The 17,835-nt window shown below is 44.4% G+C and overlaps 1 protein-coding gene across 4 annotated transcripts in view; it reads left to right on the forward strand.

Annotated features, from left to right (window-relative positions):
• Positions 1–1,925: 1,925 nt before the first annotated feature.
• KIF9 (kinesin family member 9) overlaps positions 1,926–17,835 on the forward strand; it is a gene marked incomplete at its 3' end in the record, with an annotated part of 40,201 nt that continues 24,291 nt past the window's right edge. For 2 of the 4 annotated variants that reach the window (XM_080934202.1, XM_080934203.1), the window contains exons 1-7: positions 1,926–2,376; positions 4,326–4,491; positions 7,634–7,740; positions 12,554–12,637; positions 12,746–12,838; positions 13,871–14,018; positions 14,995–15,059. In XM_080934202.1, coding sequence (XP_080790328.1) covers positions 2,239–2,376; positions 4,326–4,491; positions 7,634–7,740; positions 12,554–12,637; positions 12,746–12,838; positions 13,871–14,018; positions 14,995–15,059 — 801 coding nt within the window. In that variant the 5' untranslated portion in view covers positions 1,926–2,238. Of the gene's footprint in view, positions 2,377–4,325; positions 4,492–7,633; positions 7,741–8,967; positions 9,193–12,553; positions 12,638–12,745; positions 12,839–13,870; positions 14,019–14,994; positions 15,060–17,835 lie in introns of all 4 variants that reach the window. The other 2 variants (XM_080934204.1, XM_080934205.1) reach the window with 2 other exon arrangements.

Consider the following 17,835-nt stretch of genomic DNA (forward strand, 5'->3'; position numbering starts at 1 on the left):
ATGGTGGGCTCCAGGTTCAGTGACAGACCCTGCTTCAAAATATAAGGTGGAGATTGATGGGGTAGACATCCCATTTCCACTTCTAGCCTCTACATGCACTCACAGGTGAGTGTACACACACACACACACACACACACACACAGTGCTTCATCTTAAAACATCTACGCTAATTTACCTAATAACAATGAAGTATTTAAGTATATGTTTGTATACATATATATGTATATATAATTTTTTTAAAGACAGAGTCTTTGTGTTGCCCTGGCTTCCTGGAACTCACTCTGTAGACTAGGCTGGCCTCAAACTCAAAGAGATCCTCCTGCCTCTGCCTCCAAGTGCTATGATGAAGTCATGCACCGCTGCCACTGCTACCCAGCATATTTAGTGTATTTTCATCAGCTTTTCTTGATTTTTTTTCTTGTGTAGATTTTGCTTATCTTTCCTTAGAGCTCTTGGGATTTTGTGTCATTGTTTAGTCCTATATCATCACTATGCATCATGAGACACTTGAAAAAGCTATCAAGTTTTCAGTCCCCCTTAAAGTCATAAAATTCAACTGGGCACCACTGTAATCCAGCACTTGAGGAGGGAGACAGGAGCATGAGGAGTTAAAGGCCAGCCGTGGGTCTGTGAGATGACTCACAGGTAAAGGCACTTACCCTGCAAACCTGGTGGCCTGAGTTTCCTCCCTGGAACCCATGTAAAAGTGGGAAGAAAGAACTGACCCCACAAATTTGTTTGCTGATTTCCACACAATTTTAATTAATGTTTAAAATTCATTTTTAAAAGGCAAGCATGAGATATATGAGCCCTGGTCTCAAAAGAAAGTATCAGCTGGATTATTAATTCTATATAATTGGTGCTTTGCTTCTCCAGCATCTGGATTCAGTGCGACAGCTCCAATGGCAGCATCTCTATTAACTAGCATTTGACTCTGCTTGATCGTTAGTATCTGTGACCTCAAGGTCTTTTCTGTTATTAGACCCTTCATATCAGAAAGTCTTTAACTAAGCTTGCCTCCTGATCACTTCTGTTCTTTTACAGTGTCTATCCCACAAGAACTCATGAGCGTTTTTAAATGTTTAATGTTATGTAAATGAGTAAAGAATATATGTGTGGCTCCCTGTTTTGAGGGAGCTGGAGAGATGGTTCCACAGCTAAGAGCACTGGCTGCTACTTCAGAGGACCTAGGTTCAATTCACAGCACCCAAATGTTGGCTAACAACTGTCTTTAACTCCAGAGGACCCAATGCTCTTTTCTGGCACCATGGGTACTGCTCATATGTTGTACACAGACATTTATGTAGGAAAAATACACATACCCATGAAATAAAAACAAAACAACCCTTTAAAAAAAAAGTAGTGAGAATACAATTTGGTTTGAGGAGAGCAAGAAGGGACAAGAGACTTATTTTTTTTTTTCCAGTAAAGTGTGAGAAGAAAAACAGTTGATTATGGACCAGACCAAGAACACTTACTTAGTGGCTGGATTCAGTGGTAAGAGTGCTTACTGCTCTTTCCAGCACCCGTGACAGGCAGTTCATTACTGCCTGCAACCCTAGGTACAGAAGATCAGACACGCTCTTCTGGCCTCCAGGGAACTTACAAACGTGGGATATACTCACACAGACACACAAAAACTGAAGCAGAAGGAGGAGGAGGAGGAGAAGACAACGACCAGCAAGATGACTCAACAAGTAGAGTGCTGACCCTGCAAGTCTGACCACTACCATACTCTGAAGCAGGTGTCCCTCGTCCCCAGATAATAATAATAATAATAATAATAATAATAATAATAATAATAATAACCATCCTTTTTCTGCCCTGGAAGGGCTGACTTTAATGTATTCCAGGCAAGTGTGTCAGGAGAAATGGGCTAAAAAAGCAAGCATAAATGTGTTCATCTTAGATGTAGGACATTTCTGGAAACAGCAGCTAAAATTAAGCAACTAAAAGGGACCAGTCTTTTTACTTTGGATTTCAGTCTCTTTGGAGTCGTGGTGGAAAAAGCCGAAGCATTTGAGAAACAGGAAGCACGTGTATTTGTAGGGCAAGGACAGTAGGATGTGGGTGGTCTCTTGTAGCCCAGGCTGCCCTCCAACTCACAATGGAGCTAAGGCTGGCCTAGGACTCTGATCCATCTGCCTTCACCTCCCAAGTGTTAGGGTTACAGGTGTGCCCCACCATGCCAGGCTTCTATTCTGGTCTCAATGACATCTCCCTTCTGGCTGGTATTTGATGATGACCACTAAAAATACTGTCGTTCTCCTCTCTCCAGCTAGAATGGGTACTAGGAAAAAGGTTCAAGCGTTTGTCCGCGTCAAGCCTACTGATGACTTTGCTCATGAAATGATCAAATATGGAGAGGACAACAAGGTAAGTGCGCTGCGTTTGCCTTTGCTTATCCAGTCCTGCCCTTTTCAGTTCAGCGTGGCCTTGTTTTCACACAGCCATGTAAGGGCCAAAACAGAGGGCTGGAGAGAGAGCTCGGGAGCAGAGGCCAGAAAGCAGGAAAGCACGCCTGAGGGCCTGAGGACTCGCCCCTCAGGAGAGTGGAGGGAGGGAACCACTTCCTAAAAGTTGAAAAGTTGCCTTCCACAGTCCATGCACGTGCTATTGTGTGCACACTTATAAACACACACACTTTTCATCAGAGGGACTAAGAAGTGATAAATGTTCATGTAAATTCTAGAGTCAGTTGATCAAATCCAAACTGTGCTGTTAGTGGGGATTCTTGAGATTCTCATTATTTTTTTTCTTTTATGTGTTCATATGGTGGAAGAGGCACACACGTGTGCTACAGCACAGTTGTGGAAGTCAGAGAGCAACTTGCAGAACTGTAAAATAGTTTCTCTTCACCCACCACGTGGGTCCTGAGGAATCAAATTTGGTCGTCCAACTTGGTTGTAGGCACCTTTCCTCACTGAATCATCTTGCCAGCCCTCAGGTATTTTAAATGAATAGTTGAAGAACAAATTGCTCAGGTGTTGAAAGTTGTGGTAGTCAGGAAAGCACTCACGGATGGCCCTATGTAATGTGCTCTATGGCATGGTTTAAACATGGAGGCTTAGAGCATGACATTTGTTCAGCAGCATTTACTATGGGGTGTTCATTTGTTTTGATTTCGCTGGAGGTGGGGTCTCATGTAACCCAGCTGGCTTTGAACTGGCTGTTTAACAGAGGGTAGCTATGATTCCTTTGCTTCTGCTTCCCAAGTGCTGGGATTGTACCGACACGTCACTGAACCTGATAACCCTATCTGTCTTGGCCTTAGTCTTGTTTTTCTATGGACAGCTAGGTCTTGGTTCTTAGATTACAGTAGCCAGTAGAAGATTTCACTGAAAGCCCCATCAAGAGCTTGGGGAATACATTAGATATGGTGCTGTACTGTCATCTGAACAGTTGGGAGATGGAGAGGAAAAATCCAAATACTTATTCAAAGCGAGCCTTCATATCACAAAAGCGACTTTTACAAAGGGCTTGGACTCTTACTGGGAAATGGTTGAAGGTGCACTTGAAATTCTGCTGATCAGCAGTAGATCAGGCACCCTCCATTTACACTAACACAAATGACTAATTGTATCTGAACACTTCAGGGACTTCATGTGAGCGTGAAGTAAAACTTCACAAGAGAGGAAGTAAATGCTGACCACAGTGTAGAGGATGGAGGGGCAGCACACTTGTAGGCACACAGACAGGGACTGCCCAGGCCATTGTTTCCAGTTTCCCTGTGACTCCTGCCTAATTCAAGGTTCAGTAGTTAAGAGCACTCCCTGCTCTTCCAGAGGACATGTGCTTAGTACGCAGTACCCACAAGACAGTACACAACCACATGTAACTCCAGTTTCAGGGGATCTGACATGCTTTTCTGGTCTCTGCAGGTACCAGGCATACCTGCAGCACACACACATACATTCATGTAAACATTCATACGTGTAAAAAGAAAAGTAAGTTTAAAATGTCTTTTAAAACTTCACGCCCTCTGTTGTCTCTAAGTTGGGCCTCACTGATGAGTGATTATTTATTTACTTACTTATATGATACAGTCTCCCTACGTGGCCCTAGCTGTCCTGGAACACTCTGTGTAGATCAGGCTGACCTTAAGTTCACAGAGATCTACCTGCCTCTGTCTCCTGAGTGTTATCAGTGAATTTTTTTTACAAAGACTTCCTAAAAAGAACTGCACCACCCCTTTTTGTGATGTTTCTCACATGTTCCCCCACAGTGGCCTGAAACTCCAGAGCCTCCTGACATAGCTGTCGGGGGGGGGGGGGGCTGGGTTCAGGTGTGTGTCACCCACATCTTGTCTCTCTCTCTCCTCCTAGAGCATTGATATTCACTTGAAAAAAGACACTAGGAGAGGAGTTGTCAATAACCAGCAGACAGACTGGTCCTTCAAGCTGGACGGAGTTCTTCATGATGCCTCCCAGGACTTGGTTTATGAAACAGTTGCCAAGGATGCAGTTTCTCAAGCCCTTGATGGATACAATGGTAATTTGATTAACTGTCATTTCATCTAGGACTCTGAGGATCCCTTCTTGGAGGAAGAGGTTCAAGAAGTACTCCATCCTGAACAAAACAACAAAAAAGAAACTACATTTACTAATATTGTAAACTTACTTGTCAGTCTGTGATCTAGTGATAGAACATATATTTACTTCTTGATGGTGTAGGAATGGCTTCATCCAGCCTCTGAGACATTACCTTTATTGGATTGTTAGAAGACCCTTCCTTTTTTTATTATTAGTGTATTTATTTACTTTATGCCCCAATTGAAGCCTCCCCATCCCTCCTCTTCTCCTAGTCCCACCCCCACACCCCTCTCCTACTCCCCTTGCCCTTCTCCTCACAGAAGGGGAGGCCCCCATGGTATCAACCCACCCTTGGCATATCAAGTCACAGCAGGACTAAGTGCATCCTTTCCCACTGAGGCCAGCTAGAGAAAGGGATTTAAAGGCAGGCAACAGAGTCAGAGAGTCCATTCCAATTGTTAGGAGACCTACATGAAGTCCACGCTACACATCTGCTACATATGCTTTTTGGTTGATGGTTCAGTCTCTATGAGCCTCCATGGACCCTGGTTAGTTGACTCTGTAGGTTTTCTTGTGATGTCCTTGACCTCACCGATTCACTGAATCCTTCTCCCTACTCTTCCACAAGACTCCCTGAGCTCCGCCTATTGTTTGTCTGTGAGTCTCTGCATTTGTTTCCCTCAGCTGCTAGATCAAGCCTCTCAGACCAGTTTATGCTAGGTTCCTATCTGCAAGAATAGTGCCAGAGGTTGGCTCTCTCTCTTGGGCTTTTCATGGGTCTTAAATGGTCAACTATAGACTTGTTTCAAGTCTCTCAAACATTGGCTTTGTTTGTATCTCTTGTTCCCCCCCACACACACCCGTGTGTGTGTGTGGGGGGGGGGTGTGTATCCAAATATCAGTCTCACTATTAGTCCTGTCTGGTTTAGAACTCATTATGTAGACCAGGCTGGCCTCAAACTCAAAACTGTCTGTTTTTTGTTTTGTTTTGTTTTTTCTTTCTTTTTTTTTTTTAGATTAAATTCTTGCTTGGTTGTTTTTTGATTTTTTTTTTTTAAGACAGTATTTCACTATGTAGCTCTGGCTATCCTGGAAATTGCTCTATAGTCCAGGCTGGCCCGAAACTCATAGAGATCAGTCTGCCTCTGTCTCCCAAGTACTGGGATAAAGAGTGTGTGCCGCCACCAAATGACCCTCCATCTAGTTTTTAAAAAAACTTTAAAAGTAAGTAGATGGGCTGGAGAGATGACTCCTCAGTTAAGAGCACTGGCTGCTCTTCCAGAGGACCCAGAGTCAACTCCTAGCACCCACAAGGCAGCTCACAACTCCCTGTAACTCCAGTTCCAAGGGGGATCCTCTTCTGTCCAGTTTGGACACCAGGCAGTCACATGATCCACAGACAGGTGCAGGCAAACACCCATGCATTTAAACATATCCTTAAAACAGAACCCCAGCACCTTTTGAGTGTGATGTAGTAGCAAATTCCTATAATCTCAGTGCTTAGAAGCAGAGGCAGGAGGATCAGGAGTTCCAAGTCACCCTCAGCCACCTATCAGGTAGATGTCAGCCTGAGCTACATGTGGCACTATCTAAAAATAAATAAAGCGTAAAAACGTAAAAATAAAGTTGCAGTTTGAAGACGACGGCCATCTGGTGGCTGCTGATCAGAATGATCTCTTTTGCAAGGCTTTTGTTTGTTGGTTGGTTGCTTGGTACTGGGTATCAAACCCAGAGTCTCACAAATATTAAGCACATGTTCTATCACCACGCTACATATATAGCTCCAAAGGTTTTAGACTTCTCTATAGGAAAGCCCATGAAGGGCGTCAGACATAGTTGTGCATACTTGTACATCCAGCACTTGGGAGGTGGAGGCAGGATGATCAGGAATTTGAGAACAGCTTGGATATATAGCTAGACTCTGTTTTAGGAAAATCCAGTGAATCTTGAGTTCCCCAAATTGTAATGCATTCTTCATGTGATACATAGGTGCGGTCCCCACTGACCCAATGATATTTTCATGATTACCTGAGAAGCTCTGTGGCCTGGAGATAGAGATGGGGGCGGGATTAAGAATTAGGGGATTTAGTAGTCTTAGGCACTTGATGTTGCAGAATTACAGATGGGCTCTGAATCCCAGCTGAAGTAAGTTCTGGCTCATTAGCAGTGGGATAATTACTAATTGTTTCTGACTTCAACCCAGATGCTGAATTAGGGCCACTCATCTAAAACCTGCCTCCAATCCCAGGGAAACAGAGGCAAACGGAATTCCAGGGCCTAACATAGTCTCACCAGGTCTGCCATGTAGATTCACAGAAGCAATCTTTGGAGATCCTTCAACTCAAGAGGAAGGAGGAATAAGAGCCCAAGGTGACAGTAGTTTTCATCCCAAAGCCTGATGATGGTGATGATGATGATAAAAGGTACAAATGAAAGTACCTCAGGGTAGGCAATTGGACACAGGTCATGGCCCAGTTGTGGTGGTCCATTTCTGGAAATGGCATGGTACTAACTAGGAGCCTTGTAATCTATAAATAATTCTTTTAGCAAGATGTAGGGTCACAGGCTGGTTATTCCAGCACTTGAGCAGTGGAAGGAGGTATATTAGGAAGGAGTTCAAGTCATTCTGGGCTTCGTAGCTTGATGCCAACACGGGCTGCATGAGACCATGTTTCTAACGTGTTAACAAAAAAGCTCACCATTGGCAGAAATACCCTTCTTACTCCATCTCTTCCTGCGAATTGTCTCTGGGGTGTCTCCTGCTAGCTTTGAGACATGCAGTTCCTAGCCTTGGGAAGGACTAGAGTCTAAGGCTCCAGCTCCCTCCTGTTCTTTTCAAGAAAAGTTGCAGCCACAGTGTTCCCTAGTGCTCAGACTAGGAACCTAGTTCATCTTGGAACAGGGAGTCAGAGAGGTCTATGTGGATCACACAACCCTGTGTCCTTGCCGTCTTCCAAGGTGGAATCCCTGGTGTCTTTGGCTGTGTGGTGGCTACCTTCACATTAAGATCCCGGATGGCACCAAGCATGTTGAAGATATGAGAGTTGTCCATGGAATGGTTTCTCTGAATGTCACTCTGTCATATTTTGAAATGTTTGCAGGTACCATCATGTGTTATGGGCAGACAGGAGCTGGCAAGACATACACCATGACAGGGGCAACGGAGAATTACAAGCACCGGGGTATTCTCCCTCGGGCCCTGCAGCAGGTAGACAGTGGGCCTGTGGTTGGGATGCCACACAGCTACCCTCTTCTCCACAGGTGCAGCCAACCCCAGGTTTACCTCGTAGAGAGAGTGTGTCCAGCCCTCAAGTGAACTACAGCTAACACTGGATCTGGAGACAGGGAACTGTGACTAGGCTGGGAGTAGAGTTAGAATCCCAAGGAAACCCAGGCTTTGATTTTCAGACTGACCCTGGATGCCCAGCCTGTTTCCTTATTCATGAAGGAGGGACCAGGACATGCTAGTCAGGTTCCTGCTGCTCCCATGGTCTGTGATCCTGTAAGTGAGGGTTTAGAAGCCTTTGCTGGTTTTAATAAAGAGAATTTTCATTTCATTTAAGAACTTTCAGAACTTTCTTATTGTCCTGCTGTGACTTCTTCCATTCAGTAGCTCCTGGAAGAACAAAGGCAAGCAGGGTTCGGCTGAGCCTTTAGGACTGTCAGCTATGGTTCTGGAAATAAAAACAAACATGGGACAGAAGGGACCTGCTAGCTCAGGTTTTGGTTAGAGGTAGGATGCAAACAGCCTTTCTCCCAAAGCAATTTTGTGATTCTAAACCACCCACGCTCCATTTTCCTGAAGAAATATGCTTACTCTCCCATTGTCCAAATGTCAACTTCTCAAGGCTGAGAATGTAACTCACTTGGTACAGAGCTTGCCTACTATGCTCAAAGCCCTGGATTAGATCCCCAGCAATGAAAAAAAAATAGTGGCCTGTGTTTGTGCTCAGGAAGTGGAGGCAAGAGGATCAGTCCAAGATCGTCTTTGCTTACACTGGGAAATCCTCAGCAACCTGGGTTACATGAGACCCAATCTCAAACTAGCTGGGCATGATGGGGCACACTTACAATCCCAATACTTGGGAAGACACAAGCAAGGAGATGGTGAGTTGGATTAAATAATTGGGAGACATTTTTAATTCCAGCCAGACTGGGACACAGTATAAAACCTGCCTCAACAAACAAACAAACAAACAAACAAACAAACAAACTCCAAAGCAAACCAGTAAAACCTAAAAGTTGACAATCTTACCCAGTAGACTAACAACAGTGGCTGTTGTTGATAGTGACCATGTCATCAACCAGACTGTAATCTCTTTCAGACAAGAACTGTCCTGCTCTCCCTGATGCTCTCTCCCGAGGGAAGATGTGGGCTGACATGAAGTGATCAGCCTCTTCTGCTCTTGGTGACTGTGGTCAAATCCCTATGTAGGTGTTTAGGATGATTGAAGAGCGTCCTACACACGCCATCACAGTCCGTGTCTCCTACTTGGAAATCTACAATGAGAACCTGTTTGATCTCCTGTCCACTCTGCCCTATGTTGGACCCTCAGTCACACCAATGACCATCGTGGAAAACCCTCAAGGGATCTTCATTAAAGGCTTGTCGGTGCATCTCACCAGTCAAGAGGAGGATGCGTTTAGCCTCCTCTTTGAGGTGAGATGAGAGGCCCCTCCCTCCCTTCCTCCTTTCCCTTCCCCTTTCCTTGCTTTCCTCTTTCCTACTTTTTTTGTTAGTTTTTTATTTACCTTGATAATCAGAATGAAAAATTCATATGTGCTTATATTGAAAACTTAGTGTTCAATAAGAAGAAAAAATTCAAAGTGTTTTTCATTGAAAAACAAAAACATATATTTTAGATCATAAACATCTAGTCCTTTCTTTCTGTGAGGTTTGTTTGTGGAACTGGAGACTGAGCAGAGGGCTTCATATGTGCTAGGCAAGTCCTCCATTATTGAACTATAGTCCCAGCCCTTTTTTACTTTTTAAAAATATTTTAGCCAGGTGTGGTGGTGAATGCCTTTGATCCCAACACTCCAAGAAAGGTGGATTTCTGTGAGCTCTAGGCCTGCCTGGTCTACAAAGGGAGTTCCAGGTTAGCCAGGGCCGTTACACAGAGAAACCCTGTCTTGAAAAAGAAAAATGCGCGCGCGCGCGCACACACACACACACACACACACACACACACAAAATAAAAACATTTTAGCTGGATAGACAGTAGTAGTGCATACTTTTAATCTCTGCACTTGGGAGACAGAGACAGGTAACTCTCTAAGTTCAAAGCCAGCCTGGTGTATAGAGTGAGTTCCAGGATAGCCAGGGCCATACAGAGAAACACTTAACAAAATTTTTTGAGATTTAATATTTTAGATTGTTTTTTTCTTTCTGTGGGGTTTTAAATTTTTTAATTTAAAAAAATTAAATGAGAATCTATTTTAAATTGAAAAACAAAACATTTAAACTTGTAATTATATGCCTGCTATGTTCGTGCATGTGTGTGCAGTACCCACAGAGGCCAGAAGATGGCATCAGATTATTTGAAACTGGTTATGAGCTATCCCATGGGGAATGCTGGGAGCTGAATGTGGGCCCCCTACAAAAATTGTGCTCACTCTGAGCCATCTCTCAACCTCTCCTATGTACTTTGTTATTTTGAGATAGATTCTCAATACATTTCCCAGGGTGAGCCAATTATAATGGTACATTCCTATAATCCCAGCATTTGGGAAGCTAAGGTAGGAAATTAGTTGAATTTAAGGACAGCCTGAGCTACATAATGAGAATTTATCTCAACAAAACAAAGATGCCCAGGCTGGCCTTGGAGTAACTCTGCAGCCCAAGTAGGCTTTGAACTTGTGACCTTTGCCTCTTGAATAGCTGGATTTACTCTTATGGTTTTTTTCTCTTATCACTCTTGGCTGTGCTAAGGATCAAAATCAACCTTGTGTGTGTTAGGCAAGTACTCTACCAGTGGGATGCACTCCCAGCCCCATCTTAGGCTCTTGAATTAACCTTAAGTCTAACTACTTATTGGATCCAAATGTAAGGACTGCTGATGTGGTGCAGATACTCGTAATCCCTTCTCTTGGTAGACTGAGGTAGGAAGACCTTGAGTTCAAGGTCAGCCTGGCCACCTGTAAGAACCCTGTATAAAAACAGTTCTTTGTAGTTAAACTTAAATATGAAAATTAGAATTGTGGGATTGGCTCCGTGGGGAAGGTATCTACCACCAACCCCAATGCCCTGAATCCAATCCTCAGGATCCTCTTGGTAGGGGGAGAGAACTGACTCCAGCAAGTTGTCCTTTGACTTATAAATACACAGTACATAAATAATAAAGAAAATCAAACCACACTGACAGTTACCTAGGAAACAACCCTCCTTAATCATGTTTTCCAAAAGACATAGCAATTCCTTTCCTAGCTGTCTACCCAAGAGAAAGGAAGCCTGATGCATATACATATCACACAAAGACTCACATGTTAGTGTTCACAGCAGCATTATTCATAGCCATCAAAGATTCACACAATATCTGTTACCCATTAGTAGATAAACATCTCTACAGTGGAAAATTAGCAGGTGGGGGAGGCCAGACATGCGTTCTACAACTTAAATAGACGTTGGAAACATTGTAGCAGTCAGCCATAGAAGGCCACATATTGAAGTTCATGCCCATAGAAAATCCAGAAAAGCCACACAAAGAACCAGAAAGTAGCTCAGTGGCTGCCTGGGAAGGGAGTGGGAAGGGACTACACATGGCCCCAGAGAGCTCTGGGATGATGTAGCAGCTCTAAAATGGGATTGTGATAATGTTGTACATTTTTGTACATTTACTAAAAAGCATTATATCACAAAAAATAGCAGACTAGTGCCATTCATGGTATACAAATTACAGTAGTCAGACATGATGTACACCCCTATAGTCCCAGCACTTAGGAGGCTGAGGCAGGTGAATTTAAGAGTTCATGGCTAGCATGTGCTATACAGAAAGGTCAAACAAACAAATAAAAATTATAACTAACAAAATTTTTCTTAAAAGTCACATGGTGACTTTTGTCATTGGCCCATGAGTCCACAGGGAAGGAAGAGCTTCCCCTGGTAGCAGGGACATTTTATAGGAACCTTTGGAATTTTATTTTGTTTTGGAGACGGGGTTTCTTTGTTTAGCACTGTCTGTCCTGGAACTCACTTCATTGACCAGGTTGGCCTTGAACTCACAGAGATCCACCCACCTCTGCCTCCCAAGTGCTAGGATTAAAGACGAGGCTGTGAACACAGCAACAGTTCAAATATTGATGCCTTCCAGACCCATGTCTGTTCTGAGCTCTTGAAAAGCCTAAAGAAACTCACTGTGGGGCTGCAGAGACCACTCACTAGTTAAAAGCACTGACTCCTCTTCCAAAGGTTCAGTTACTAGCTACCTGAAGGTAGCTAGTCCACACTTCCAGTTTCTGACATCATCTTCTGGCCGCTGCAGGCGCAAGGCCACATATGATGCACAAACCAAACACCTATACACATAAAATAACTTGGGAAATAAGAGCAACAACAACAAAAAGAAATTCACTGTGGTGTTGAGGAGGGAGTGGGAAAGACCTGTAGCATAGTATGAGCCCTGTTCCAGGAGTATCAGGTACCCTAGCGGGTGTGGTCAGGAAGTACACTCAGCTGAGCCATTTTGCTGACCTCTTCATGGTTTTTCTATTGGTGCTTTTATATCACTTACATCATAGTATGATTTTAGATCCTGCATTTCTGAGTTATTAAAACCTATATGTCAGTGATCAATAAGAATTCTTACTGTGTCTCACTTCTCAGAAAACATCAGTCTGTACACCTCACCCCCAATCTCTGGTGGTGAAAGTACAGGACTAAACTCCAGTTTGTTTCTCTTTTATTAGTTCACAAAAAAGGCCCAGAAGGCCCAGCTGATCATAATGGTGTGAGTGTTGGACAATGATATAGATTCCTTGTTTTCAGTTTTCAAAATGTCACATATACTTCCTTTTCCCTCCAGGGAGAAACCAACAGGATCATTGCCTCCCACACGTTGAACAAGAACTCATCCAGGTCACATTGCATTTTCACTATCTACATGGAGGTTGGTGCACATTCTTTGTTTACCAGAGAAGGACTGGTGACTCCTGTGAGTGCCACCCAGTCAGAAGCTCTTCCCAGGGTATTCTAAACTGTTTGGATGTCTTTGTAGGCCCATTCTCGGACCTTATCAGATGAAAAGTATATCACTTCCAAAATCAACTTGGTAGATCTGGCAGGCTCAGAGAGGCTCAGCAAGACAGGGGTAAGTGAGGGGAGTGGGTAGCTTGTCAACAAGCCACAGACCCTGTGGCATAGAGCCTGTGTTATGCATGTCCCATAGTGGATGCTTGAGAACAACCAGATGGAGTGGAGTACGTTTCTAACCATTACATAGATAATTCCCTTTAATGTAATGCCTATGTTGGAAGTAAGCCTGGGGTTCAGGACCTCACTATGTCTCACAAAGGGAAAGTAAAGTGGCAAGTAAGCTTTTACTTTTTGCTTCAGTCAAGTAACAAACACACCTAACCAAAAATATGACAGGTTTTTATCCTAACACAAGAGTGCTGTCTCTTTCTCCTTTGGCTGGAGTCCGACCTCACAGTTTGGTTAGTTTTGAAACTTGGTGTGAGGGAAATGGGAAAAAGAGCCAGCCTCTCTGGATCATCAAGTTCTGAAAACACAGCAGGGTCTTTGCTAAACAAATAGTTTTACAAGGCAGGGAGATGGTAACAGCATCACAAAGATGGGCATTCTTTTGATAGGAAAGAATTGGGTTCCTTGTTATTACCCCTCACCTGTGTTCAGTAAGTGCTCAGTAAATGCTCCACACTGGTATGGTGGTTCTCTGTGTATGGACATGGGAGAATTCAAATGCATATTTAATTTCAAATATACATTTGCAAAGGTATTTTAACGCAAAATTTTATGAGAGTATTTAGATGAGTATTTGCTTGTGTGTGTGCTGCTATATTCTTGTGAATATTCATAGGCTTACCTGCTCAAGTATTTCATGTGCATTTGTACAAGTAGATGTGAGTATCATATGAATATTCATGTGTGTATTCTTATTCATGTCAACCTTCATATGAATGTTCCTGTGAGTTTTACTGTTACTGTTATCAGTAGCCCAAGATGGAAAACACTCCCAACTTGGAGGGAAAGGTCCCATCCAGTTCAGGGGAGGAGGCTCCAGCCCAGCTGCAGACTTACACATCACTGTAAACCAGTATGGCAACTTTAATAGGGTAGCTTCCCCATTCTGTTTAGAGTGACCCAGACATTTTGTTTGCAGTCAGAAGGCAGAGTCCTAAAGGAAGCCACCTACATCAACAAGTCGCTGTCATTCTTGGAGCAGGCCATCATTGCCCTTGGGGACCAGAATCGGGACCATGTCCCTTTCCGGCAGAGCAAGCTCACCCATGCCCTAAAAGACTCCTTAGGTGAGATGTGGATGATCCTCAGAGGAGGGGTTATGTCCTAGGGAAGACTAGGCCGGGCTCATCTGCCATTAGGGATCAGAGAATCACTTTGACCCAGGGGGATGAGCTTACTGCGGCTCTTCAAAAGAGATGCCAGTGAGACACATGGGGCAAGCCTTCACATACTCTTGTTAGAATCTATTCAAGCTTTGCCTCTGCTGGGAACATTTTCTCTTTCTACCTTGTCCCTAAACTGTTTGGCAGAGACCTTTGTGGCCTTGGAGACTCAGGGAAAGAGCCTCTCCTATCATTTCCCCATGTCCTTTGCATCTTCCTGGACACAACAGTGGGAGCCGCCTTGTCATCTCCACCTGTGTCAGGCTTTGTCAGGCCTAATAACACAGTCACTGGCTTCTGGCCGTTGGCCCTGTGACACCATGAGCAAAGTCTGAGCTCACACCTTCCCTCCTGAGCATGCCCTGGTCTCCTAATTGTCTCTACTGTTCTGTCCTGGTTCCTTCTGTGTACATCTTATGGTCTTCCTCTGTTCCCACCTCTGTCTCTTGCCTCAGAGCCTCATGCAGACTAGGGTTGTCTCTGTCGTCTCTAAGTCAGCATGGGCTGTTAAAGCACCACAGGCAGGAAGCTTAGATGACAAATGCATTTCTTGTAGTTATGTGGACAGCAGCAAAGGCCAGGATGGAGGAGCCAATAGATTTGGGTCCTTCCTTGCAGATTGCTACTTCTTGGCCATATCCTCACTTGGAAAGAATGAAATGGCTCTGCTTTTTCTTCTCTTACAAACACAGCAACCCCATCATCGGGGCTACATACACAAACCTTATCTAAAAGTAATTGCTACCAAAGGTTCCATTCCAAACACATCAGAATGGGTGTTTGGGATTTTGGAGGTTACAAATTTTGTGGGGACACAAGCATTAAGTCCATACCAGTACCTTGCCAATCCTAAAGGAAATTCCCATGTCCCTTTCTGCAGGGGGAAACTGCAATATGGTCCTTGTGACAAACATCTATGGAGAAGCTGCCCAGTTAGATGAAACGGTATGTAAAGACAGCCAGTGCAACCAGCCTGGAGTTTCTCCCTGTGGGTACAGAGGGTGAGGGTGGGGCATGAGTAAGGTTGGATCCAGATTGGCCCAGATGCTAAATCCATGGCATTGTCAGGGACTCCAGGGACAACTCTTGAGCCACAACTGCTAAGGGCGACAGAGACCAGGATGCAAACACCAAGCAATAAGCCATAGTAAGAAAGAAGCCCAGGTGTAAGACAGACTTAACCTTGGGGGCTTATTATACAAGGAGGGCACAGTGAGAGCGGTTTTGTGGGGACAAAGAACATGTTTTCAGGGGTACAGCTCATGTGAGGTGAATAGTTAAGTAAAGATACAGAAAGAGAAGCCCTAGTCCTAAGCCAGGTCAGAGTCCTGGGTAAGCAAGACCTGAAGAAGCCAGGGGGAAAGGACTTTTCCTCCCTGAAGCTTGGGTAGGTACTGAGCTGGGTGGCATTAAAATATTGGCAGTGGGATGTGCAAGTGTCACTGGTTGAGGTGGTGACAGAACTTAGTATGTGACTCATGCCAGGAACATCTTGCTACTATATGGGAGGGCTTAAGGAGAGAAGGGAAAATTGCAGGGCCTTGATGTGTCTGGAAAGGCTGAGCCCTTGGCTGTTGTGCACATGGCTGGAGCCATGACAGAGTTTGAAGAGGGGACAGCTGTGGACACTGATAGGAATCAGAGAGATAGTCCAGTGGCAGGACACAGGTGTCCTGAAAATGTCATGAAAGTATCAGACAGGAATAAGTGTTGGACACAGTAACAGGGGAATCCATTCCAGGTTGGGTTTCCCCCTTTAAAGTACCCATGTCATAAGATAGTTAGGAAAACTGTTCCTAGCTGTTTTGCTGCCGCAAATGTTGAAGGCAAGCTTCAGCTATCTGGAGAATTCATTTAGGTGAAATGGGTCATTTCCAGGGATGCTGTGAGGCAAGACATGACTGCAGGGCCTCCACCTGCAGTCATACATTAGGGACTGTCCCAGCTCAGGGAGAGTGCTCTTGCCACACATTCAGTGCCCTGGGACTTGAGAGGCCAAACCAAAGAGCTCTAGCTGACGTGAGACAGTACCTCCAGGGAAAGGGTTTAGGAACCTCCTGGTCTCATAACAAAGCACAACTGAGCCCCAAGAGGAGCTATTACAACTTTGATCTCCAGGCTGCCTTATTAATAAGAAAGCTACCCTTGAGAACTCTATCCATGCTGTTTTGGGGAGGTCACCCATGCTGGGATATTTTAGTCATGAACCTATTGGGTGTCACCTCATGTCCTTCTGTGATAGGAAGACATGATGAAAGATATGGGTGTCAAGGTACTTGGGAGGCTTTGCAGTAAGCATTCTTATTGTAGTATTGCTTTAAGAATGACCCGTGGAAAGCCGGGTATGATAGCACATGCCTTCAATTCCAGCACTCAAGAGGCAGAGGCAAGAGGTTCTCTGTGAGTTTGAAGCCAGCCTGGTCTATAAAGTGCATTACAGGCTGGCCACAGCTACTTAGTGAGACCCCATTTCAAAACAAAACAGATGAGCCTTGAGGTCAATCAGTGGCTGTTCCTCTTGACACATAATTCATATTTAACTAAGAAGCACACAGAGGGAAGGCCAAGAGCATTTTTAATAAAATGAAGGCAGTTCTTGCTGCTAACCAGGCCCAGATTACTTTACTATTCTAGAGAGTCAGTGACCATCTCTGTTTCCTACTGCGTTACTCAGTACTGCAAGCCAGTGATTGTATATTCTGCAGTGTCCTGCTTTCTGAGGACCTCTCTGTCTCTTAATCCTTGTGCTTAAAAATCTGTTTAAAAATACCTTTAATAAACTATAACTCTGTTACATAACAAGAGGGGAAGAAAAAGGGTAAGGCCCCACTTTCCCATCTCTACTCTGAGACAGTTGAGCACAGGAAGCAACTTTCCTGGCCCTTAAGATCCCCATACTCTTAGTCCCACATTGCCCCAGGGGCTCTTCCTAGGTCTAGACCCACAGGCCCAGAAGTGGGGTCCTTGGAGTTTGGTTAAAAGGTATATGAGGGCACTTGCCTTCTTGTTCTTGCCCCTTTGTCCCTCCTCCTCCTCTCTCCCACGTGCTCATGGCCTGCCTCTACTTCTCTACTCCTCTCTCTCTCTCTCTCTCTCTCTCTCTCTCTCTCTCCTCTCTCTCTCTCTCTCTCTCTGCCTCTACTACCCTCTTAACTCCCCTCCCCATGTCCTGAATAAACTCTATTCTATACAATCTTTAAAAAAGGTATATGAGGGGTGTAGAGTGGATGCTAATGAATGTCTTCTCTAAATGTTAAGAAACAACCAACACATTCCTGTTGTGTGCTGTATTACTCTATGTAGTAAGTGTGTGTGTGTACATGCTGGGGTGTGAGATCAGTGCCTAAAAGCAAAAGCAACAGTCCTGTTTGGAGCAGAGTCTGATTTGGATCTCACAAAACTAGCACCTGTAACGATCAGACTTCTTCTGAGAGTTCTCTTTACTGAGGCATTAGAAATTGCACACTGAGCCTTCCAAGGATTAATAAGGCAGGCCTCTCATCCCTGTACAAGGAGTGGTGAGATTTATGTGAGATCACTCAAATGTCCAGTGGCAGACAGAGCACTTAACCGACCCTCCCCAGTTCTTCTTGGGGCACTGCTAGGTGACTCATTCCCGTTCCTATCTCAAGGCCTCTTCACTGACAGCCAGCATTACAGGAGGACCTGCTCTCAGGGCCTGCCCTGAGCTCCACCCTCACCTAACACCTGTGCACTGAGG

The sequence above is a fragment of the Micromys minutus genome, assembly GCF_963924665.1.
Source record: "Micromys minutus genome assembly, chromosome: 21".
Lineage (NCBI taxonomy): Eukaryota > Metazoa > Chordata > Mammalia > Rodentia > Muridae > Micromys > Micromys minutus.